This window comes from Dicentrarchus labrax, unplaced genomic scaffold (assembly GCF_905237075.1).
Source record: "Dicentrarchus labrax unplaced genomic scaffold, dlabrax2021, whole genome shotgun sequence".
In the NCBI taxonomy this organism is placed as follows: domain Eukaryota; kingdom Metazoa; phylum Chordata; class Actinopteri; family Moronidae; genus Dicentrarchus; species Dicentrarchus labrax.
Window position 1 is genome coordinate 6,988,539 of NW_026136722.1, and position 26,175 is coordinate 7,014,713.

The window sequence follows — 26,175 nt, forward strand, 5'->3', positions numbered from 1 at the left end:
TGGTGGATGAATTACTTTAACATCAGAGGGCGTATACAGATATAAACACCCTGCCTCTCAAAGCAGATGCACACAAACAGTGGCCGAATGAAAATGCCAAATGTAAACACAGACACATTTATATACGCTGCCAAAGATGGATATTAATTTATCTTACCATATGCTAACAAACATATTCCAAAACTTGGACAACAAATACGTTTAATGCTTGGAATGAATAACTGCTGCAGCAGCAAATTAATCTTTAAAAAAAACATTCACCATGAGAGCTCAAACTGGATACAGACATCAGTGGACATATAACATACAGATGTGCTGGTGCGGCAGACGTGTATAAATCCAGCTGCAACAAACTGAATCAAAATCTTCCCGCAGATGATGCAAAAAGTAAACAAACACATACAGCAACACTGCACTGTGCCTTCAGGCAGTGTGAGAGAGCAACCTCCATTTACTCCTTCATCTCACAGACCTGATGAAACCAACCTGCATCATGGTAAACAGAGAATTGCTAAATATCAAACATGGAGATCACAGAATTCTATTAAAAATACAACCAGGAGGCCTGTAGGCTGGCACAGAGGAGAACCAGCTCATACACTGCCGTAAATGACATTGTGCTCCAGGGCAGAGCTCTGTCAGCGGCGTGGGACTCCCACACAGGAACTTTGCCATAAAGAAACATTGTAAACACACAGTTAAGTCTCATTTGGTTAATGGTGTGGCGGGCGTTGTGAAAGAGAGTCGAGCTGGCTACAAACAAAAACAGTGGAGAAGAGACAGATCTTAAAGAGAATCTGTGTTCTAGGATAACACTGCTGTAGACAGCACATGCAGAAAATGTCAAGACCCTCACTGTGCAGAAAGCTCTCTGGAAATGTGTACGGGTATTAAGCAAGTATTTTACATGGACCACAGAAGTGATGGTTCAGCATGGTCAAGGAACATGAAAAAGGAGACTTGGGAGTTTTCTCAAAAATACCGGAAGTAAGTGATTTAGAACAGCTTACTGCCTTACCTCATGAGTCAACTCAAATCAAAGCCAGTATGAATGGAAGCCCGCTGAGCTCATTTAGGCAGTGCTTCCTAACCTTTTTTGTAAGATTTACCCCCCCAAAAAAACCCCGGGCCGATGAACTCAAGTACTCCTTCATCCACACCACCACTCATGTTACAAATGTGTTCACTTGAATTCAGTTCAAACTGTTTGTTTTTTTGACTAATAATACTATTTGGGTACAATAATGGAGTTTAAAACATTACCTTTAGCTAATTATTTAAATGAATGATCCATTACTTATTGACCTTCACCCACCACCTCACACTGAATCACATTGGATGACCGGGTCCATGAATCTCACTGATCGACTGTTGATTATCTGTCTGATGTTGAGCAGTATCTTTGTAATTTCCAAATAACACACTACTAATATCAGCAACTGGACCTAAATAAAGACAAGCAGTCAATCAGAGAGAGAGAGAGGCAAACACATGCAACTGCACATGTTTTTGTACTGAAATCAGGGTCTTGTCTCTAATGCTCATGACTACACGTCTACACGGAGTACTTTATCACAGCCGAGGTTACTTCACTTCACAAAAATACATCAACATTGAGCTCCAAAACTATCTTTTTTTCTACAAGGACTAAAGTACAACACACACACACACACACACACGCACACACACGCACACACACGCACACACACACACACTGCTGTTTCAGCAAAAATGTGGGCATGCTGAGAGTAAGTGCATTCAGTATGACTGACCGCAATTGCTGCATTTCACACTGATTCAGCAAAATGTGAAGGTGAGTCTTAACTCCCTGTCAGGGTTTGATAAACTCATATGCTGTAGCAGTGTTGGTCACATAGGCAATGTAAGAGTTTGCCAAGGATGGCAGCCAGCTCAGGAAAGCAATGTGTTGTGGTAGCTCGACACCAGTGTATGCCACACAATTGCCTTCCCTACTTTCATGGGCTCAGTCAGACAGCCAGGAGCATGGAGCATGACAGGTCTGAGAGCAAGATAACCTAGTGCCTAGGTGCCTTTTCTTCTGGAAGAATAGGAGGTTCAGATTCTACCCAGGAGGCTCAGAGTACGCCTTTTGCATTTTAAACTGTGTCTGCTTGCCTGAAAAGAACAAACTGGGTATTTTCTAGACTTGCTGTAGAGTCCTGAGAAACTTGAGATAAATGCTATTGCGAAGTCCTCCTACACACGATATACAGAGGTACTAATGTGTCCTTATTAGTGAAAATGAAAGGCCCGGTGTGTAAAAACTAGGAGGATCTACTGGCAGAAATGGAATATAATCTTATAACCTTCATAGTTATGTTTTCATTAGTGTATAATCACTTGAAAATAAGGATCATGTTTTTTTCTACTTTAGAATGAGCTGTTCTTTTTCGAGGACTTTCTCCTGCAGGCTTTGAACGGGAGGGTGAGATGAGGGGATTATAATCTGCAACTACATGGCTAGATGCCACTAAATCCTACACACTGGTACTTTAACTCCAAAAAGCAATTAAGTCTGAAATCACAGGGATGGAACAAACTAAACACTAGCCTATACTGTTTTGTTGGTCTTTAAAGGGAAATTGAAGCGAGGTGAGAGTAAACCTCTATTGCAGTGTCGTTAAAATCACCCATTAAAGAACCCACATGCATTTCCTGACATATCACATGCTGTGTAATTATCCCTTGTTTGATACACAGCAACAATATGCGAAAGCTGTACAAATATTGGTTTTATGTAACCGGGTTTTGAGATAAGACTTCTGCCTACTCCTCAGCACAATGGAGATGAATGGAATTTAATTTGTTTTGCTCAAATGAGCATCACTGGGTGAAATTCACTTGCACTTCAGTAGCAGAAATAGACAAAATAGTTTCCGATCATTATTATGAATGGATTGAAGTGGAAATGACACCAGCCCTGATGTGCACAGAGAGGTCTTCTTAAAGCCACTTGCCCGGGGCAAAAACATTACATAAACTATGTCAAAGACGTGGAGAGGCGTAACTTATTAATTCTGATCGCTGCAAGTGGGAGAGAGCACTCTCCTGTTGTGTTTCCCTCTCTACCCCTTTTCCCCACACTCTTCCTCTCCACCCGTCTCTTCTCATCCTGCATCTCCGCAGTGTCCGAGGTCACTGAATCAAATATTACATAACGTCAAGATCACTCACTCCGGATCACTCCACTATGCATCATCTTTTCTCCCTGCCTGGTAGCGCGCCGGGTGGCCTGACTGAAATGATGCGTTCATATGCATGCATGAGAAGAGGAGAGAGGGACAGGATCGAGGATTCGAGTGTCAAGGAGAGGTAGAGATGATGAGCGAGAGCCAGGAGAAGGCAATGCTGCAGAAGAAAATGTTCAGGCAACTGACAGACTGTTGAGCCATTATATAAGAGGATTTGATTGAGGACAGCTGTCTCTCTCTTGCCTTCCCCACTACTCCTGCTCCTCTTCCCGTTTAAAGGATTCATGTCACTTTCTCTTTCAGCCTTTTCTCCGCCGACATTCTTTTACTTTGCATTACTGACTTTTCCCCTCTTCCTAGTTCTTTCTCATTCCCCCCCCCCACACTCTCTGTCTTTGATTCTTGTCTCCATGAGCCAGGTTTGAGAGCATCATTATGTCAGCCTGAGCGCACCCTTTTACGGGAACACAACTCCTCATTTCAAAACCCAACAATAATACCTTCATAATATTTCAGAACTAACAATGCATTTTAGAATATTATTGGACTGCAGTGTTTATATGTATGTTTATATATAATTTAAGTCACGTCTAATGATTTGCTCTCACATCTGCCTCCTCCTAAGAGCTTATGCATTCATGTGTGTCAGATGTCATCAAATGGAGCAATCTACTCTTACTCTTCTTTGCCAAAGGAATATTTTTTGGGTTATTGCCCAATTGATGGTAACAGCTATAGAGTGACAGGAAAGAGAGGAGAGAGAGAAAGTGGTGCTGCAGCAAGGATTTATAACAATGCTAATGGAACGGCTGTAGGGATGGCAATATATCTGCCAGTTCACCACTTTGGTCCGGACTGAAATATCTCAGCAACTGTCGCACTGATTGCCTTAAAGTGTCATATAGGTTCAGGGTGCCCAAAGGATGAATCCTAGTGACTGTGGTGAGCCTCTGTCCACCGATAGGTTGACATTTTCTGCTTTTAGTGAAAAATCCCAACGTCTACCAGATGAATTGGCACATCATTTGGTAAAGACGTTCATGGTTTTCAGATTATGATACCTACTTCAGTTATGACTTCAGTTATCCTCTGACTTTCCAAGCATGTTAGCATTGTCATTGTGAGCAAGTTAGCATACAGATGACAGCATTTAGTTCAAAGCAACCTAAGTACAGTCTAAAAGCGCGGCTGCAGACTACAGACTTTTTTTAACTGCATGTTCTAGCGGGAAAAGCAAGTGTCTTTTTTGGCATTTAGCATTTGATGTGTAACCGCTGATACCCTGTGGTGCTGGTTCACTTAATATACTGAGATCCTAAAGTGCAGGGAGTGTTTTACTGATGAGTAGAGCCTTTTAAATTGGATCGATTTTTGTGTAATGTGAGAAGAGGATGAGATCAGAGATACTCACTGTGAAGAAAAGGGGACCGTCAGAGAAAGACACAAGCAGAGATAAAAAAAAAAAAAAAAGCAAGTCATAACTTGAATGAATGAATGAATGCTACATGTTGTCCCTGTTAACTGTGATGCATTAAATCCATTTCCTCATACAAGTCATACAGGTACAGCAGACACACAAACAAACACACACATTTTGGAACTGTTTGTGGTGTTCAAGAGACTGTAACATGAGAAACATGTTGTGAGTCAACTCGCATATCAAATAGAGCAATTTCACCGAGAACATATGTAAATATGGATTTTACTATGCCATCTAGACTGTTTAATATCACTTCCTGCAATGCTTAATTTAAAGTCAGTAAGAGGCAGGAGCAGGAAGAGATCAATCAACCCCCCTGTGGAGAACAAAGAATAAAGCATAACCCACAGGTGGATGCTTAGTTGTGATATGCAGTAGGAGCAATGCACATTGATGTTATTTGTATCACAATCATAATATAGTTGTGTGGGCACACAAACAAACATTGCAAGCCGACTGCCACTTAAGAATTATTTACTCTGCTAGCAAAACACAATATTCTTAGTCAATTCCTCACCTAGAACTAAGCCTTGAGCAAGGACCAGGTGATATTTTTTAATAGGCCTTGTTATGTTGGTTGATAAATAAGTCTCTCTCCATGTTACATAAGCCTTTTGTCCCCTATGTTCCACTCTGGAGTGTTTTGGTACAACTTGAATTTCTGGTTGCTTGGGGAAAACTATCTCATTTATTATGCATAGACAGAGAGTGCACAGTGTACTTCTTACAACCCTGCTGAGATGAGCAGTAGCACGAAGTAAGCACGAAAAGAAGAGGACGGGAGAAATAATGAGAGAGGAAAGGACTGACCACAAATGTTATCTTGATTTGGTCTTGCATACAATAACAATCTCTCCATCTGCTACTAGCTCATATTTTCTCTGCTTTGGACCTGGGGAAGCCCCCACAGTTGATTGGAAAGGACAAGGCAATGCTCAACATAGATTAAGAAGCAACTGCAAAATGAGAAGCCTGTCCAGTTAAAAAGGTTTGATTAGTTCACCTACCAGGAAATACTTTACTTGTGTCTAACATCATCTGCATAACATAAAGCAGAGGATACACCCCCCCTTATTTTGGTGGATGACTGGCAGATTTAGGAGTCTAAGCCCTCATTTTTCTGCATAAGTTGTCATAAACACCATAAAATAATATGATAAAAAATCCTCACTATATTATCGCATTTCGATCTGCTTCTGCAAAGAAGGTACTGTACCATGTGTTATGCCAACCAGCAAGGAATTCTGGTTGGGCAACTACACCTGTGACTGGATTGATTATTTCCTCATTATTTGTAAGGCAGGGGAAAGCAAGTTTAGTTGTTATTTATTTATTTGAAACACATTTCAACAACAAAAAAAGGTGCTTTACATAATACAAAAAAAAAATACAAATTCAAGACAAAATGTAAACGTAACATAAGGCAATACAAAAGACATTTAAATACAATTAAAAAGAGTCAAATAGAACATTTTAATATGCTAAAACAGCAGAGTAAAAGTAACAGTGCATTGTAAAATATGAATTAAAAGCCTCAATTACAATCCAAGTTGAAAAGGTTCATGTGATTCTATATTTGTTAAATTATTAAATGTTTATATGCATATATTCAGGCTGCTGTTTCGCAAGCTTCTATGACTCAAAATAATCTCTAATGAGGGTTTCTTTCATCAATGTTTGCTATCCATCAGAGAAGTTAGTATCATTTTTTTCAATAATGCATCACTATAACAGTTTCTCCCTAATCCCTCATATCCGTATCCAAGCTTTTTTTGTCCATTCTCTCATCCCACCATATTCCCCCTGACTGGCCAAACGGCTGACATTTAACTTGCAGTCTTGGGGTTATAGGAAATGGTGTTTACACAGCTTAAAGAAATATTACCACAACATACTGTTATTATGCTGTATGAAGGTCAAATCATTTTCCTTATTACAGATGTGATTTGTTTTACCTCAGGAACAGATCCCAGAAGTTCTGGTTTCACATTGATTATCTAGAGGATGGCCTCATAACAAAGGCTATTGGCCAGATTTAACATCACCTACCAAAACTCTGACATGGAGCCATACCACTTCATCCAATAGTCACTATGACTTAAGACATAGAATTGTGACAATCAACAATATATTTTGTCATATTGAGACCATCTTGGATGGTGCTGACTGCTAAGTTTCTGCCCAATCTGCAGGGAGGTCATCCACAGGAATCAAAACTATTCCTGTTAAAAGCATAAGAACAATTATTTATAACAAATATATTGAATAACAATATAATAGAGTAACAACAAATAATACTGTTGTCTTCACCTTGGCAGGGCATGATGTGTGCCAACTAATCATATTAGGTAACAACAGAGTAAAGTTATTTTGGATTGACTTAGATTTTTCCTCAGATTTGTTGAAGGTTCAATGTGTCTCATTTAGGAGGATCTATTGTCAGAAATTAAATATAATATTCATAGGTATGTTTTCCTTACTGTTTAGTCACTTGAATATAGGAATTGTTGTGGGGCTTTTTTGTACATTAGAATGAGCTGTTTTTATATGCAGAGGTGCAGGTCGCCTTCCATAGAGTCCGGTATATTGAATCGCCATTGTGGCTTTTGCGTTTTTTTTGTGGTCCAGGTTTTCAAATACAGACGTGAGTGGTGTTCAGTTAGTTGCAATCTGCAACTTCACTGCTAGATACCATTAAATCCTACACATCTTTTATCACATCACAGTTCATTATGTAAGTTGCCATTTGAAGAGTGAGAGGTCAGGATATGAGTGGAGCACAGGAGTGAAAAGGGTCAACAATACTGGAAAAGACTGTGGTTTGGAAAATAAATACTTCATTAAGGTTTGTCGTCATGGTTACCCGTGGTTAAGGTTAGGAAATGCTTGTAGTCATGATTTAAAAAAAGCTGACTGTTGATTTTAAACAGGACACAGTAGCTCCCATCATAGTTACTACTTGAACATAAACATATGTCCTTTTGGGGAACTTGCTGAAATGATACCATCATTGTTCTTAAGAAGACCGCCTCTCCAGCTCATGCTGAGCTTGTCCTAAAACAGCACTGCCACATCCTTATACAGTAAAAGACCCAATACTGCTTTTACTTGAAGGTTAAAATGCGAAAATAACTTGTCAAGTAAACAGATTTCATTCAATACAAAACCTTTATTTATTTTGTGATTTTGTTTACTACAGTTGACATAAAGCAATAAATACATGTCAGTGTCACTATTTCCATACATCTTATTGCTTTTGCTGCAAGCTTCCTTCACTGTGACCACCACCACACTGTAAGCACAAATAAAACCGCCACCCCAGCCTTTCCACATAGGCTGCACTAAAATACATACACATGTGTGTGCTTTCTGATTTACACTGTCCAGTGGTAATTATGCATAAGCTGTAAAGCGCCGCCCCTCACCTAACAGCAACTATGAGAATAAAATGAACGGAAAGTTACTAAAACTACAATAACTAAAACTATCCACTTGTTGCTCCAGCTTCAGGGAGGTGTTCCACAGGAATCGACACTCGTCCTGTTAAAATGAGGATAAGAACCTATTTATCATAGTGACAAATATACAAACACTGTATCAAAGTCAATTACATTTACAGTGAATTTAATTTCCTCTTATGTCTTCACCTTGGTAGAAAGTACAGTATGCAGCAGACATCTTCTTGTAGTAGATGAATCCAGAGCTCACAATAATAAAACCAAGTATCAGACCACACAGTCCCACAACAATTTTAACACGTTCTGGCGCAGGAAGGGACGGATCTAAGTTAGTGAGAAATTGAGAAAGAGACGCTTTCATTTATACATGACACATATTCTTGTCTTACATGCAGTTTGCATCACAGTGCTACACTTACCCCAGACGTGAAGCGCTGGCTCAGAGAGGGTGAGGTGTTCGACCACACAGGTAATTATTTCTCCTGCAGTCGGGGTGTGCTCGAGGTAGGAGTGAATCTGGTAATACCATTCCCCATCAGGCAAGGCATCAGAAAAACTGACAGCTGAGGTCACTTCCTGGCCATTCCGCAACCACGTCATTCTGATTTGTTTTGGATAAAAGTTGTAGGCACTGCACACGAGCATGGGCTGGTGCTTTACTAATTTCAGCTTAACGGTGGGTACAGCTCTAACATTATCTGAAACAAATAACAACAAGTTAACGTTTTATATTTTCCATTAGGAAAAAAACATCAGTACACATTTTCTGTAAATCGATAGCACACTTTTTGTCAGACTTATATTGTTTTACATTATCATGTATCACAGATAAGTATTTATTGCATATTTCTGAATCAGCTGTACTGTGTAAATACACAGATTCTCACATGTAATACACAGTTTTCATGGCAGACATTTTGAATTGTTGAAGCAGGAAAATCACAGGTGTGAATAATAACATTAAACAAGGGCTCAATTCCATTAACCTGTTAAGCCCTAGCCATATTAACCAAGAAAGGGTAAGGAAACAGTATTTGTCGCTGTTGTTGACAATTGCTTTGTTATTTGATATTGAGACATAAACACAGAATTTCACATTTTGACGCTAAAATGCTAAATTTTGCTGCGTCTTTGCTACAGGGCTGACATGAGCTGGTTAGGTCGATTATGTTTTGCTTGGTATCAGCAGAAAGATGAGCTTCTTTAGTTTAATTTGACACCCAACATGACTGAGTCAAGCGAGCGGATATATGTGTACTGCTGCGTTTCATTTCGACTGTCCCTTACATTCACAGAGCTGTTATTTTTTTTGTTAATTGTTTAAATTATTTCCAAACAAACTGTGTTTGAGAAAAATACAATTGGACTGTTGTTTTGGTAGAGTTGAAGCCTCGTTCTTTTGGAAACATTTGCAAAAAAAAACACCACAGCGTTTTATTAACTTTTTACAGGCAGTAAAGCATTGTAGCGCTTACCGGACCCTGTACCGGCTCCGTCAGGTCTAAAAGGTTAAGTGTCCCATATACCAAGTCAGAGGGTATGCAGCCATCATTAACATTATTCATTACACCTGTTTTTCCTGCTTTGACAAGTTAAAATGTCTGCTGTGAAAAGGGTCTACGAGCATGTCCACAGCACCTCAAAATAAATAAATACAATTTATTTAAGTAACATTAACAATAAAATACTCTTACCTAATTGTTGAGCAAAGTGTAGGTTGTCTGTACACAATACTTTCTTTTCAAATGATCTCTGCAGTGCATTATAGGGATCACTGTTCCAGTTTTTTACTTCCTCAATTGAATAGGCTGTGAATCCTGTCCAGTTGCCTCTTGTGCTGTTGTACTCTATCAATAATTTATCATTAAAATAATTCTTAATGATATACTCTATATCTGTAAAACCTGGACCCTTCGATGTACAACATGCTGCGAATTGTGAATAATCTTCATCTGAGAAAACTGTAATCAAAGGAAAGAAATATATGTATTACTATATCACTAAAACTTAATTGATGGATTAAAGTGTAAGAGTAATGTAACTCACCTGGACTGAAAAGAGAAAAAAAGACACCAAAAAGAAAATTATACATATGCATGTTTTCCCCCGAGTAGGTAACTACAGGAACAAAGCTGTTATGGTGTGAAGGATTTATGGTGTGTGACAGATACTCGGAAAATAACGCAGTTTCACTAAAATGACAGCAAAAAAAGGAAATGAGCAAAAGAAAGCACCCCCCCCTTTACTGGGTGGAAACTCCCTCTGGCCATTACAATAACAGCAACAATTGTTATTTTTGCTGGGGAATTTTGCCACATGGATGTTTCGGGCAAGACGCTCTTCTTCAGTGTGTATTCGTAAGGTCACAATGGATCTATTTGAGCGATTTTGTTCATTTAATCAAGTAGCTAATTGTCAGTGTAGAAGAGTGAATTGCTTCCTCTTGCCATTACCATTACTCACAATTTTATTGAATTGAAGTATTATCACTGTTTTATTGTTGAGCTTTCTTCCATGGGGATTCATTTTTCTGTATGTGTGTAACTGTAACAGACTCAAGGATATGTCCCAAAATAGAGCTTTGTGGAACCTCATAGCACATGCTAGGTGGAAGAGAAGTTGTCAATCTTCATAATAAGGTGGTTATTCAAACATAATACGTTTATTTTTTGTTCTATAGTCACAGCTCAATGACTCGTAGTCACAATCAGGTACATTTATTATGAGTTAAATAAATATATAAATGGTTATAAATGTAATGAATATCGTGAAAAACAAGTAGCAACACAAATATCAAAGACAAACCTGTATTGTGTATTTTGTCATACAGCACAGGAGAGGAAGAACATTTCTAATTCAGATTCATATACGTTTCCTTTTGTTAAAGGTATCTTGGGCATTTTTAATCAATAGGTAACTGTTCAGAGGTGAAACAAGGCAACAGAAAAAGTAGGAATGAAACAAATGTTGCTGGCCAGAAACATGTGACAGGGACAATGTGATCACAGTGCTGAATGTGGTATACATCTGACCCACTAGCCCTCCAGGATGCCCCGATATGTGTTTCCTTTCACAAAAAGAAATGTTCCTACAGCAACTCCAAGAAGTCCGAGACTCAGGCCAAGTCCACAAAAGACAGCTGGACCAATACTAGTCTCATCTGTGTCCACCTCTGGGGAGAAAATATTTTAATGTTAATGATTAACGATACATTTCTATCAGGCCAGTCAAAAGAATATTGAAACACTACATAACATTTGTTTGTTCTTACCCCAAAACTTGGTCTGAGGCGCCTCCAGTGACTCATGTTCCACAGTGCAGCTGTAGATGTCTCCTTCCCTTGGGACAAAGTCCAGGGTGGACAAAACATGAAACGTCCCATCAGGATTAGGTAAGCATTTGTTGAAAGGATCTTCCTCTGTTATTTCTATATCATTCTTGGTCCACTTTATGTCGATGGAGGGAGGGAAGAAATGGTTGATGAAGCAGATGAGAGTATTCTGTTCCTCTTTTATTACTTCATCTCTGGGGTAGACGATGATTGTCGGTGCCACTGATGGGGAAATTAACACATAATTTAGTGCACTTTAAATTTTCTATATTTTTATGAAAAAGAACCCAGTGCTAAATGGATAAAGTATCTTTGTCAAAAGTACACAGTGAACGTAACAATGTTACATGTTTAGGATCACTTACCTTTAGTCTTTGTTGCAGCTGACTTGTCTGGTTTCCATCGGTACACATCACCTTTGCATATAGATCGGTAATATTCTGCATAACTGTAAGCCCAGGAAACCTGGAAACTTGTAGGCAGTCTGCTTTCCCAAATGAGACGATCTTTTTTAAAGTCTGCATAGTAGATATCGTCATCATCCAGTGTCAAAGACATGTGAGTGTCACTTGTCTCAAAGCAGCCATAGTTGTAACAAAGTTCCCAACCTCCTATAAAAAAAATAACAATCCATACATCAATTCACCTGTGAATGTGTGATTTGGTTCCTATTTTCTAGAAGCAAATGGAACAGTTAGAGGGAAATAACCATACTTACTTTGCGCATAGATGAAAACTGCTCCTGAGAGAATAAGTACAGTTTTGATGTACATATCTTCTAGTCTGTATGTTTTTAAGTGTGTTGTCATAGTTCTCTGAGAGAAAGACGACTTCTGAAGGTTGGCTGTTGGAAAAAACCATATCCTCATATCTGTTTTCTCATGTTTTGACATCTCTTCACATCCGCATAGTTTTATACTTCCTCTGTTTGGCAGATTAATACATGAGAATAGCTTCCTCTTTCAGAACGGGGAAAACTCCCAAAAAGATCACATTTCATAATGGCATGTTTGTGTATATTGTGTTATTTCCCTATTTTTTATTATTTTAAATACTTCCAAAGTATTTACGAAGTAAATCACCCAAAATTGTATGTTATTCTGTTATTATACTTTAAACTACACCCAGTTTGGAATGGGGCCGATCCAACCTGCAGAGATATCCGATATCCATGAGCCATGTCTGCACTTTAACGTTGTCTGCTGAAATGACTCCACAAGTGATTCCTGCCGGCCAGTCTGCTAGCTGGCTGCAAACTGTGGAATGGATTTCCTGAACGGAGGCACGGCTCAATGAGACACAGAGTTATGAGACACGCCACCGCTCAGGAAATCCATTCCGCAGTTTCCAGCCAGCTAGCAAAGTCGTGATTCAGAGAGGCGTAAGCTCCCTCGCATCGTACAACACTACGAACACAGTCAAACATTTAAAAAAGCACCACACAAAAGAGCACGAGGATTATTGGGTCAAAATGAGAACCACCACTTGATTGTAAAAGTAGTATTACAGTTCTTACACAATACAGGGCTATATATGAAAATTTGAAGCAGTAACATTATCCTTAGAGTGACTTCCTGAGGAGGGCAGTAATACGCCTAGAAGCATCTAAACTGCCGGAAATCCATATGAAGAAGAAGAAGAGCAGGGGCAGAAAGACAAAAGGAGCTGACAGGAATCACTTCTGGAGTCATTCCAAAAACAAGGTAAACTCCAGGCAGACAACGTGAAAGCTAAAGAGATTAGTGTGTGTGTGTGTGTGTGTGTGTGTGTGTGTGTGTGTGTGTGTGTGTGTGTGTGTAAGATGTTTACACTTATTGCACTTTTCTTATATTTCAAATATTTGAGATTTTGGGCATTTAATAAATATTGACATGACAATCAATTTGAAACCTTTACAGTTGCATATTTGTTTTCAGGATGGAATTTTTCCTGTTAACAGGATTTCCTGTTTTTCTGACTTCCTTTTCTGACCTTATACTTACCTCAAGTTGCCTTTTGGGACATACATGCATACATACGTACATATCATACTTGCCTGTTGAGAGGAGTTTATTTCAGCCTCATATATAATCAACAATAATGATAATAATAATATTAAAGCAAACAGAGCTCTGGTATCGGAATAGTATCAGTATCGGCCAATATCCAAATTAAGGTATCGGGATCGGATCGGAAAATGTAGATCGGTGCATCCCTACATCCAGTGTTAGACAAATGGACTAAAATGTTTTACAAATATTATAAAAATCAGTTGCTGCGAGCTTCAGTTGCACGATTAATCAGACAATAACTGCGATGATGATGTGTTATTATGATGTATTATTTTGATTAAGAGGTTGGAATATTAAGAGCAAGTTCCATTTATCTGTCTATTAACATCAAAGTGGAAGTGAAGGCAGTTTTGTAAATGTAAAATTATAATACAGCATCCAGAATCAACAATTCAGTCATCATGATAAATAACTCTGATTATTTCAGGCCAAATTCGTGCAGCCCTCTTTTATTAAATTGTGACTGTGAACCATGTTGGACTGAATGAAACGCCAATGTCTGGCCTGGCTCAGAATGTGTAACCTGCATCATGGATCCCATCAGACTGGCACAGTATGGGTGCAGCTCAGAGAGGTGAACTAAAACAAAAGCCACATGTGTCTATGTTTATCAGAAATAATTTAATATTAAATAAGATGTGTTTGCAATCCCCCGTCCTGCTCACCGTGCACAAACACACACACACACACACACACACACACACACACACACACACACACACACACACACACCAGCAGGATGTTTAAATGCAAGCAATTGTAAGTGAATCTTAATCAGTAACACTCAGAATGTAATCAAGTAGAAATTGGCTCTGATGGGAGAGGAGAGTGGGGATAAACTATAAGATACACTGAGCCTTTACTGTATGGATCTGCATGAAGATTGAAAATGAGCGTGTGTATACCCGAAGTAATGTGCAAGTGTGTGTGTTTGTGATTAAAATGACAAACGATTGATTTTTTCTCCCTCTTTTGAAACCTGTGCCAATGTACTATTTCCACTAAGGTTTAGAAAAATATTCTCTTTAAGATCCAGTTGTGACGTGGTTATGATTGAGTGCATTTTTTCAGACTACCATTTTAAGGATGATGTCAACACCTTATAAAGTTTAAATTCGAGCAAAAACATATATTAAAAAATCACCAAATGTGGAATTCAAGTGGATGAATGAATGTCTCGCACTACACAGTCACACTCTTGACAGACAGCGCACAGCTTATATAGCACAGTGTCATGGCTACACTGGTTCTTCCAGTCTACCAGCTGACAAACAGCCCGGAGGACAAAGGACAGCCGGTGGCACGAGACTCAAGTCTGAGACCAAAGCATCTAATGTAGAGTGTTTCAAGGTGTGGGGGAGTGATCTCTGTGTCAAATAAAAGTCCCAGAGAGAGACATTTATACAAAACACTGCTGTCTATAGTACTTTGTATACCTTTGTAGTTTGTTCCAATAAAGTGCTTCAACTCACATTTCAATGAACAGAAAAATAGACTTCAGAAAAAAAATGCAGCTTATTTTTTGCCATTGCAGGTTTTTACAACAAGTATTGTAATGGGTTGTTGTTATGTTGTCGAGGATGGTGTGGATGCTTTATGGATCCTGCCTTCTGTTAGGGTCTGGCCACATCACTAACAATGTCATCCCTGGCTAGGCAACAGGGAAAATATCACTGGAATGATTCCCCCTCGATGTCTCTGAATGCCTCTTCTGCAATCAGTGGAAGAGGGATTCAGAGACATCGAGGCGGTTGCACACTTTCCAACGCTAATCTGAAAAGCATTGCACAATCAAATTGAGAAATTTTGAGTGTTTCCCAGTGATGGCAAGAGATTTCATTCATGAACAAAGTGTCTGAATTTCAGAAACAGTGTGTAGTGTTTTTGCAAGAAGTGTGCTGCAGAATTGCAAACAAAGTGCAAATGGGAAAATGTATTTGTACTTAAATCAAGGGATGGTTACAAAGCGATTTTGAGGCTTTGGTGTGATCTGCAAAACTGTAAATCATATCTGATTAGATATATAACGAAATCTAACAGCGTATTCAAACGAGACTGATCATTTAAACAAATATCACAGTAGTAGTGACTTATGTTGGTAAAATGGCTGTAAATGACTTTGTTCTGTTTTCAGTTTTAGTCACATGATGGACAGAGGTTTTTTTGATATGAAAATTCATCCTGTACAGTGGTACTTTCACTGTTGATCGTAAAGTGAATGAAAGCAAACATAATGGGAGACATGGATACAAATATGTACAATAGGCTTACATCACAATAGATAGAGAAAGAGAAAGGTTTTACAGCACCTTCTTAAACACACACATAAAACCAGACACACTCACATGATCTTTACTATGAGAGCGTCCGTCACCTCTGTGTCAACAATAGCTGTCACACAAGAATAGGGTATGAAAATGAAAATGCTTCCAAAACTGGTATAAACTATGTATAACTATGTATATATATATATATATATATATATATATATATATACATATGTATGTATGTATGTATGTATGTATATATGTGCGTCTATACACACTATATTTCACCTTTTAATTACATGATGGTTTTGCACAGAAGGCCACCATGTGTTGTGTTTGTCTAGTGAAAAATTATAGAGATACATAAACAGTGAGGGAAAGATCATTTTAAAATGTGGGAAACAGTTTAACAAAAGTGGCTCTAAAGCCACATCACTGCAATTTAATAGCAATTTGGAGATTGGAGTATAACTCCAGATCACTGCTGTAAAGAGCAACAGATGCCAGAGGGAGAGAAAAGGATTCATGCTGCTGGCCACCTGCGCCCATGGCACTTACTAGCTGCACAGGAATGTTGGGTCAGGGAAACAGGAATAAATACAAAAGATGAAAATATTGTTGGAAATACTAAAGGAAGGACATACAATTTGAAGTATGCCATAATTACCTTGTGTTCTAAAAGATGATTACTTTTCAGTGGGTGCTTTAAAACTTGTCCAACTTGTACTCTTTGTGGACATGCTTGCCCACATGAGGTAAGTCAAAGATGTTCGCCATTTTCAAGTATTGTATCAAAACACATCAAAATCATTAAAGGTGTGTGAATATTATAATTAAAATATCTTCATGTGAGGCGACAATTAATATTATTAACTGCGTGCACATTAGCAAACTCTCTTCCTCTGTTGTTCCTCAGGAAACCAAACGGCTGCGTGGGTCAATTGGGTTCAAAGCTTCACAGGCACACACACAACCTTGACACACATACATACGGCCACTTCATCATCAAGGAGATTTCTAATCAGTCGTGAGCTGCTGATGTTCCTATAGCAACCAGGGACACTTGCACCAGTTATTCTAGTATGCACACAGTGTATCTGTGCATACGCCCACACACTGACTGGTACGGACAAACATTTTATACATTGTGTATATGTGTGTGTGTGTGTGTGTGTCATGGTCAATACATGCCGTATCTACTCAGGCTTCACAATAAGCACTCCCTTTGACATGCAGAGAAGGTTAATGGCACATGCAAAGAGAGAGCTGCACGTTACACATGTCACCGTAACTGCATCTTGGTGATGACCAGGTTGATTGGCTTTATTCCAGCCCAGCGAACGTCTCCTAATTACCCTTTGAAAGGAGAACTCTTTCAAAGGATCCGATGATAATTATGCGGCTCGTTGACGGAATTGGTCGAATCTATGGCTTTGATTTGCTAAAGGAAGTATTTTAATTGGTGGAACATGAGCCACCATAATAAAAGTGCTACTATGATTAGCATCTGCATCTGTGTGAGAGAAAACATTAATGTGCAAATGCGGATCCGAAAGTCCAAATTTGCATTTTATGCTTCTTCAGGCTGCCCAGAAGTGAACATAAACCGCTCTCGTTCGGCCTGGAAGAGCGGATTTATTTTTCTTACGCTCTGCTAGAAGACCACGTGTTGCAGCACAAATATGCTGAAATGTTCTCCCAAACTTAACCAATCGACTTGCTCGACACTCAGGTCCGAAGACACCTTTCTCTGGGTATGTAGAAGCCGATTTCAGTTTAAGATGCTTAAACTTGGCAGATCTGATTCCTGTTTAAAATCAACATTGAAGACTGAATATGTGACTGAAATACTTGTTAGGATTGATATTTTCTTGGAGACACCAGTTAGTGTTATTTTTAATATAGAAAATGACTGCACCACGCCACTCCCCATTATCATAAAATCCGTCTGAACACATATACAATGCTTCACCGATCAGAGTGCACAATGTGTCCTGATACAATGTGATTACATTATAGTGCGGCATACCCAGCTGCTCCCCTTCTCATGCTACATCTTTCCTACCACCTGTCCCATAACTCTACTGACACATTCACAATGTGGCAGCACAGCTTCTATTCTCAGTAGCTATTGTTTCTCCTTGTTTAGAGAGGATGTTGACAGTAAGTAGGGTTTAGGAGGACAGGAAGAGAGGAGGTGGGGTACGGGGAGAAACAGAGGGACAGGCAATTAAGAGTTTCCTGTTCAGATAAGGTGAATGATATTAGCTGCCCATTAAACTGGTGGGAGTGCAGCCTGCTCTGTGGCACACTCGAGCACATGCAGGGATTAGTGTCACATCAGTGTTGTAGTTATCAAATATTCAAGTCAAGTCTGACTTGCAAACACCTCAAGTCACCAGAGTCCAAGCTTTACATGCTTCAGTTCATTTCATCCATGCAACTACAAATTAAAGGTCTAGTGTGTAACATTTAGGAGGATCTATTGGCAGAAATGGAATATAATATTCTTAGGTATGTTTTCATTAGTGTATACTCACCTGAAAATGAGAATTGTTCTGTTAGAATGAGCTGGTTTTTATCTACAGAGGGAGTGGGTCCTCTTCTACAGATTAAATTAATAGCATAAATGACATAAAAGACCAGTCGACTTAGCCCAACTAAGAAATTATAATAATTTTTGTTCAAAGATGAATCCAGATTCTTTTCAATTCGATTTAAACAATGAATCAATAATATTATTTTTAAATCAACAGGAAGTTGACGTCCACTAATAAATGATTAACCCTTTAATAATTTTTGTTCTTCCCATACATGAGGGAAATTATTCGAAACACCTCTGAATATAATGCAGTGAAGTACAACACCACAGCTAACTATGACCTCAGTATTAAAACATATAATGGAAATAACACCTCTGTGATATAAAAACGTTATATAAGTAGGGATCATAAAAGAGATATGCACAGCACAATGTGTTCACTTAGAGTATCTCTCTGTTTTTTGATTAAAAATGTCTTCAGTTTAGTTAGTCAGTTATATTTCTATAATTAAGGCTATAGTAATAAATATTAATCACCACAGTAATTAATATTAATCGCACATTTGGAGTGTTTGTTTTGCATCAGACATTTCCTTAGAGCTCTGACTTGTTGATCAACATGAAGCTCTGGTAGCTCTGACAGTATAAAGATCTTTATTGTCAATATTATTTCCATGCATCTCCTGCTGCACAAATCTCCTGCTTTCATTCATGGCATGGTTACGTGTTGATGACATTTATCAGTTTTTTTTAACAGAGAATCAATTCAGGAAGGGTATCAATGCTAGCAGCTGCAGAAGTGCCAATACAGACTGCTACATCAGCTGTTTAATATTAGATGTTGGTGTGTGCAGGTGTCCTAGGCGTTAATTAGGGGGTCGGGACCCTCAGAGATCCCTCTATTTCACACACTAGTCCTCCAAACTTTCATCAACTTCAACAGATGCAGCTTCCAATTCAAATGAAAACATTATTTAATAATATTATGAGGCTTAAAGCAGCTTTGGCAACTCCAACATCTCTAATTCAAAAAGATAAAAGCAGCCATGTTTTTGCCTCAGTGGACCGTTATATAACAAACTCTCAGGTGCTCCTAACTGAGTTGGAAGAACTACACTTCATCTGGTTTAAGAACTCAGAGATCATATATGAATGTTCTTACTTCAGGCTACATCTCTATTCCCAGCAGAGTTAAAGACTTTTTAAGAGAGACAGACATAGTGTTTATTACTGTAAATAGGACAACAAAGGTCCCATAACCTTAGAAAAGCAGTCATTTGAACCCAAAATGTTGTCTCTTAACCTAACCATCGTTTTCATGCCTAAACATTGACCATAGCACTGTCATGTGATAAAACAGATTGTTGTAATGGTTTTGGAGGGCAACAGACAAATGACGTCGTCCTACCCTTCGGGGTGTCAGATCAAACACACTTATGTATGTGTTGTTGTAGAGGGCATTGACAAACAGCATATTCTGTTGTTTGGGGGACATTTTTTATGGTTTGTTTGTTTGTAGTAATGTGTAGTGTCAGCAGGACTTCTTGTCAATAAGGGGAATATTAATGGAAAAAATGTCCTGAGCTTATCTCGGTCCAAGAAAAGTAAGTAGAGCTTAAAGAGCTCAAATATCCTCACTTTGCCTTCATTTCAACATTATTCTGCTGGTGCCCCTTCCATGAGATACTGCAAAATAAATAATTTATAAATGAGGCTGCTATTCCCTGGAATTTAAGCAATGTACCTGGGCTCTTAGGAAGTGTCAGTACAATGTGTATGTCTGTGGTGTGTATGTGCACGCAGAGGACCATTAAAAAACTGCTTTCTCTAACCCCAAAGGGTCTTTATTTGAAGCTCAGTGCTGCAATGCGTTTCAAACACACTGCCAGCGGCAGCTGTAACGAGGCACAACAGATGTCAAGCTTTGGTATGGCATGGGCTGTGGGAAGAGTTACTGGCAGAGATTTAGGTTCATTTTAAAGTAAATATATAACATACTCATTGACATGAAGAAAGGACTGTCTTTTATTGGATGCAAAAACTACACTTTGCTCTAGTTTTCAAGTGTGTGCTGGAAAGACAACTGCCATTATTGATGATCCTTCTGTCCCTTATTTAACATTTATTTGTTTTATTGTTTATGCCTCTGACCTACTGCTGCAGGCTAACTAACAATTTCTCCTATCCTCTAGGACCTTTATCTTCACTGAATCAGAAAGAGCTCACACCCAGGCTTTTTCACCCTTTCACTGTCTTGCTGTGTTTTGTGTATCATTTGTGAACCAAGTGCATCTTTGTTTGGGTTCATTTTACTTTTTGCAACTGGCAAGAACCAGATCTACTTTGGTATAAAAGGGGTCCACACTTCTCTTCCCAATAGTTCCTTGTTTGGAGCCGCAGTTGCAGTGTTTTCTCTCCTCCTTCAGTACACTATCCTGTCTCACCTGTCCAGTAGTCACTCTGGTTCCCATAACCTCCAGTCACCTGACCAACTGTTCCTACACAACTAGTCTTAATTTAGTCTACTATAATTAGAAAACTATTTACCGGATCATTAATGTTGCTATGTAGCATATGTGCCTGCTTGTCTGTTCCAGTATGTAACCTTGCCTCACCTTCTCAGAATATTGCCTCAAAATCTTTAGTCTGCCTGACTTATCTACATGTGATACTGAGGCTTTCAGTGCCCTTATGGCTCTGCCCTTCTTTCCCTGTGGGTATTTCAGACATGTTTACTCTCAACTGTATGTGATTTACTCCACTAAACTCTGTTTAAAGGTCTAGCTTAACATTTAGGAGGATTTATTGGCCATGGAATTCATAGGTATATTTTCATTGGTGTGTGATGACCTGAATATAAGAATTGTTGGGTTTTCACTATCTTAGAATGAGCCGTTTTTATCTACAGAGGGAAGTCCTCTTCTACAGTCTGCTATGTTGAACCTCCATGTTTCTACAGTAGCCCAGAACGGAAAACAAAACACCGGTTCTAGATAGGGCCTTTCGCGTTTATCATGGGTTTCGCGACCAGCGTAGTTCCTCCTACATATTTTGAAGGCTGAGAAAAAAAAAGAAACATTATAAATATGTTTTGACAAGATCACTAGAAGTAGTCCTTTGATTTGGAGCATCTGCATGGAGACGGGTGAGTCTGGGGAGACTTCTGTGCCTTACTCCGTCTTATGTTGTTCCTTGCGGGCAGGTGAAAAGTAGCAGCTGGCAACAAGTGTCATGGAGGTAGCTCATGTCTGTTTACACCCTCTGCAGGCTGACAGCGGAGAACACAGAAACAACAACCACAATTTAACGGAAAATGGGCATTACAGTTGTCTGCAGGCAATTTTTTCTGACATGTTTGGGACTATCCAACTAATAGACACAAGGTCCCTATACTTGCTACAAACACAAATATACCGACACAAGAACATATACTATCTCTGTGGTGACTTTCCACTGCTTCACTAATTCAGTACACCAAAATATGAATCCCCCAGACCCCCATCTTGTCAGAAAATCACAAAACACCCAAACACAAACACTATGATGTAACCCATTAAAATTGTTATTTAGCTTGAACACAAATATCGCATAAATTGGCATCCACTGCCCATTATTCCCCAAATAATTAGCCCTGCCAAACACGATTTAATGCACTGATGAATGTAGTGCCAATGTTACAGGATCCCAAATAATGCATTACAGAGAAAACAGCAACACACACAGCAACGCACACAAAGATATGTTCTCATCTGGAGAAGCACAGAAAATTAGCTTTAATAGAGGAACCATAATCTTGTGCGACAAAGCTTGTGCGCAATAACATCAAAAATACCACCAGGGTTTCAATTATGTGCACAGTGGGTGCTGTCCTATGAGCCGGCATGCTGGCAGCTGGATAACTAGAAATCAGGCAAATGGAAGCAATTCAAGTAATTGCATGCAGATAAATAACCACACAGACTGCAGGTAGATAACTGATGAACTGATGAATGAAACACAGTCATATTGAATCAACTATTGTTGGAAGATATACACAAATTGCACACATTGAGTACAGACCATTGAACCCAGCCCAACAGTGAAAGCAACTGATGCAACTTGTTACTGGAAAACATTAGCAGGTGACACACAGTACGGTTCATTCTGAAAATATCTGGAGCTTCTATCGGTTACAATGATGGGTGTGGACTAATGAGTGGCTGTTTCCTGTGATGTCCTATACATCATGGAGAGGCAGCACCAGAGGTGGTCTGTAAGGTTTTTAATGAAGAACCAAGGCCAATCTGATAAGTAGCTTAACCACGAGCACTGACGGAAAGTGAAACCAAGCTCCATTTTAATGACTCAGAGGGCTAATTTAGATTAGTGCCTTTAGTAAATGATGAGGGCAAACAGGCACTTCCCCTTTCTTTTAACAGTGTAAAGATGATGTTCTTGTTCTCTCAATCCATGCTCCAAAGCTCTTTACTCCGGAGCTGATCAAACAAGCAGTAAGGGTAATTCAACTGCTGCTCAGGTGCAGAAAAGACAGTGAATGTTGATTAATTGCGGAAGAAACTGCATGGTAATTAATGAGGCAGAAAAAGCACTGCTCAATGTAATCTGAAAAGGAATGTCAGAATGAATCCTCCATAGCTGTATGTGAGATATTTTTGTGGGTACTGAAGATATCATTAGACAGCAATCAGAAACAGTAATAGATCCCTGTGGAGAAACTAGTTGTATTGTTCTAGCTCAAAAGTATATTAGAAAAAGTAAAATAAATAAAAATAATGAAATAGAAGCAAATAAAATAGATGAGAACACTTTTTTTTTTTAGCAGCAGTACACCAAACCAGATTTACCAGTTTTGACTTTAATGAATTTAGTTTTACAAGGACTTAGTTCAACATTTTTTTGCTTTTATACGTTGGTATCGGTACAGATTAAACACACAATATATAACATGTTTATTTAATGATTTATATAACTACTGTACAGAGTTGCTGGTAGGAAGATTTTATTACTGTTAGACAGAGCCAGCTAGCTGTTTGCCCAAGTTTCCAGTCTCGATGCTAAGCTAATCTAAGTGTGTTAAAATGCTAATCACGGTGTGGGGATGTCACATCCTTAAACTGCCTCAATATCTGTATATTGTATACAAAATCATGCTGACTTAGGCAGACTCAGACAGTTACCCAAAGCAATCAATCACCTTCTCAACACACATGCCTTCTCTCTCTCTCTCTCTCTCTCTCTCTCTCTTTCTCTCCCCTCTCTCTCTCTCTCTCTCTCTCTCTCTCTCTCTATCTCTCTCTATCTGGTTCATCCTTTGACGTCTGGCAGATCATCTGAGTAAGCATGTTTCTCTCCATCTGGTGTGTGTGAGCCAGGTCACTGTCTGGCTGAGCCATGAGCTCCTCGGGGAAAAATGAAGGAACAGGCTTCCCGTTAGTCAGAGCACAGATTCTCTCCTCTGGGGACGTAAACAAGATTTTGGGTCTGAGCCTAGAAGGGCTGTGGGGCATCTCAGTGTGCAGGGACACAAACAGACATATGGAAACCCCCAGAGACTGACCTTACACTGACTGAATGATGTCACTGTAATCAAAACAGGTGTCAGTCACTCTTGCTGCAGTAGAAGATAAGCTCCCATTGAGGCTGCTTAGTGTTAGCACTATCCTTACGCAAGAATGCAGAATGAGACCATTGCAAGAAAAAGTCTTATGTATCTATGTCATTGTTATTTTAGGATTTACACATCTTTTTTGTCGTTTGTATGTTTGTTGATTTCAAACTTCAAAAAGCTTCTCTCTTTATTTTTTACTAAAAGGAACATCAAGCACAACTGGAAATGGATGCGACTATAAATTCTGTCAAGTGACTTGTTTGGGTTTTCTGGCTGACTTTTTCTTTCTTTCTGTGGCTACAAGATGACTGACATGATCACAAATGATATCATCCTCTGGGTTTATATTGTGACAGATACATCCTCTGGCCTCTCTCCTATCCTCTCCTATTAAAGGAACTGAAATGTTTGCAGTGTATACCAGCAGAGGCACTTAGACAGAAATACATTTCATTTCAACTGTGACATAATAATAATAATGTTGATCTGAGAAGATACAGTATCTAAACTGAATCTTCACACACACAAATACAATTGGAGGAGAAACCTCAAGATCAATGAAACCAAAGTGACTGTGAAAAGTCCACCATCAAACTATGTCACATGCCTGTTTCACAAATAACATTCATACTGTAGTTAACATGAATTTAACAATGTAGAGCTACATGTTAGTCCTAAATGCACTGAAGCAGCAATATAAATCACACAAATAAATGCACATTATGAACAGAATACTCAGATCCTTGCATATTATGTGCATGAAAGAAAACAGCACTGCAGCTTTTTCTTTGTAATATAAACCCCCCCCAACAAACTGAATTGCCCTTCTACCATGAAGAGATCATCATGACAGTGTCTCCAATTTGCTTTCTCAGCAGTGCTTCAACTTAATCGCCATTCGAAGAGTCTCCTGCAGAGCCTATTCAGGATTGCTGATGACAAAATTGAACTTTTGACTTTAACTATCTAGTCATGTCTTTGTGCAACAAAACAGTCCATTTCAGTACGAGACTCATATGAAGAGGAGCATGTTGCTCTCATGCTGCAAGGCCATTCGAGGAGATTCTGATTCGTGACTCTTATAAGGGGTTGTGTAAGCAATGCATACACTATAACCAGGACACCAAAGCACTAAATGAGTCATTACTCATCATGAATCCAAGGAAAAATGCAGTATACTGATTGTGTGTCAGATGTGTTTTCAGGCGTCCAATTGTGACAGGCGCAAATAGCAGCAGTCCAGGTGACAGCACCACTGAAAGAAAATTGACACTTGAAACTGTCATTGGTTTCTGCTGAACTGAATAGTAAAGATCAGTAAATGGGTTTTCTTGTACTTTGTGTTTGCATTGGAAAATCATTTTCCAAACACTCCTTTAAGCTGGGAGAGTTCCACTCATAATTACTGTTTTGTCATTCCCAGTTCTTTGATCTGATGATGAATGTATGATTTATGTGTCTGTGAGTGAGTGGCTGTGCACTTGCATTGCTGCAAAAAATGAATAGATTACAAATGCCCATTTGTCAAGTAAATGACAGATCAATTGAATAGGTCAGACCCCATTATTATCCTTGGGGTTATCATCAACAACAGATGTAGTAGCCTTTAGCTGGCTAGAGGACAACAGTGTCTTCAATCACCACTAAAGCACAGCAGAGGAGCCAATCAGCCATATTTCCATAGGAAAATATGTGATAAAGCAGCATCCTGGTAAAAGAATTTAAAGGTCCCAAAGCAGGACAATCGGAGCAAAATAAGGATCAAATGATTTCAAGAGAGGCTGTTCAAGTTACCGATGACTCCAATTTTATCCTCAGCCAACCTGTAGTGAAGGCTGTATCTTCACAAACTCCACAGTAGACTAATTCACAATTTATTGGTAGTGACGCTGTAAACCACTATGGTAACACACTTATTCAGAAGTGCACTGACTCCCAGTGACATCTCGTGTCACACCCTAACCTGGGTTAAATGGTGTGTAAAACCTTTATGACACAGGTAAACTCAATAAAACACCTCAGCTGGAACATCTGTTGTTTAGGTTGAGGTAACACTGGAAAGAATGTGTTACACCTCTTATAACATCACATACCACCACTGTATGAAAAAAGTATAGACAAGACACAAGGGTGCCCATTCATGTGATTAATGCCACTCCATAAAAAGGTAGAGCAGATGAAGGACAGACAGGAGCAGGACCAAGCAAAAATCAAATAAATACAGTC

General features: G+C 39.0%; 3 protein-coding genes across 3 annotated transcripts in view; all 3 read right to left on the bottom strand.

Moving 5' to 3' along the window:
* Positions 1 to 26,175, bottom strand: part of pitpnc1a (phosphatidylinositol transfer protein cytoplasmic 1a) — a 48,576-nt gene that overhangs the window by 20,868 nt on the left and 1,533 nt on the right. The gene's annotated exons all lie outside the window — the stretch shown is intronic.
* LOC127356951 (rano class II histocompatibility antigen, A beta chain-like) lies at positions 7,842 to 10,332 on the bottom strand. Its single transcript, XM_051389044.1, has 5 exons — positions 10,197 to 10,332; positions 9,845 to 10,111; positions 8,570 to 8,848; positions 8,340 to 8,474; positions 7,842 to 8,232 (listed from the first exon to the last, which is right to left on the bottom strand). The coding sequence occupies exons 1-5, from the start codon at positions 10,246 to 10,248 to the stop codon at positions 8,177 to 8,179; spliced, it is 789 nt and encodes a 262-aa protein (XP_051245004.1). The 5' UTR covers positions 10,249 to 10,332; the 3' UTR covers positions 7,842 to 8,176.
* On the bottom strand, positions 10,944 to 12,649 carry LOC127356950 (H-2 class II histocompatibility antigen, A-Q alpha chain). The gene is made up of 4 exons (XM_051389043.1): positions 12,200 to 12,649; positions 11,847 to 12,092; positions 11,422 to 11,703; positions 10,944 to 11,322 (listed from the first exon to the last, which is right to left on the bottom strand). The coding sequence occupies exons 1-4, from the start codon at positions 12,372 to 12,374 to the stop codon at positions 11,186 to 11,188; spliced, it is 840 nt and encodes a 279-aa protein (XP_051245003.1). The 5' UTR covers positions 12,375 to 12,649; the 3' UTR covers positions 10,944 to 11,185.

Excerpts from the sequence above, each read along its gene's own strand:
- LOC127356951 (XM_051389044.1), bottom strand. The coding sequence starts at position 10,248 with ATGCATATGTATAATTTTCTTTTTGGTGTCTTTTTTTCTCTTTTCAGT. Across the intron at positions 8,849-9,844 it reads ACACTTTGCTCAACAATTAG|ATAATGTTAGAGCTGTACCC; the intron begins GTAAGAGTATTT and ends TATTTGTTTCAG. Across the intron at positions 8,233-8,339 it reads ATACTGTACTTTCTACCAAG|GACGAGTGTCGATTCCTGTG; the intron begins GTGAAGACATAA and ends TCATTTTAACAG.
- LOC127356950 (XM_051389043.1), bottom strand. The coding sequence starts at position 12,374 with ATGTCAAAACATGAGAAAACAGATATGAGGATATGGTTTTTTCCAACA. Across the intron at positions 11,704-11,846 it reads AGCTGCAACAAAGACTAAAG|TGGCACCGACAATCATCGTC; the intron begins GTAAGTGATCCT and ends TTTCCCCATCAG. Across the intron at positions 11,323-11,421 it reads GCCTCAGACCAAGTTTTGGG|AGGTGGACACAGATGAGACT; the intron begins GTAAGAACAAAC and ends TTTTCTCCCCAG.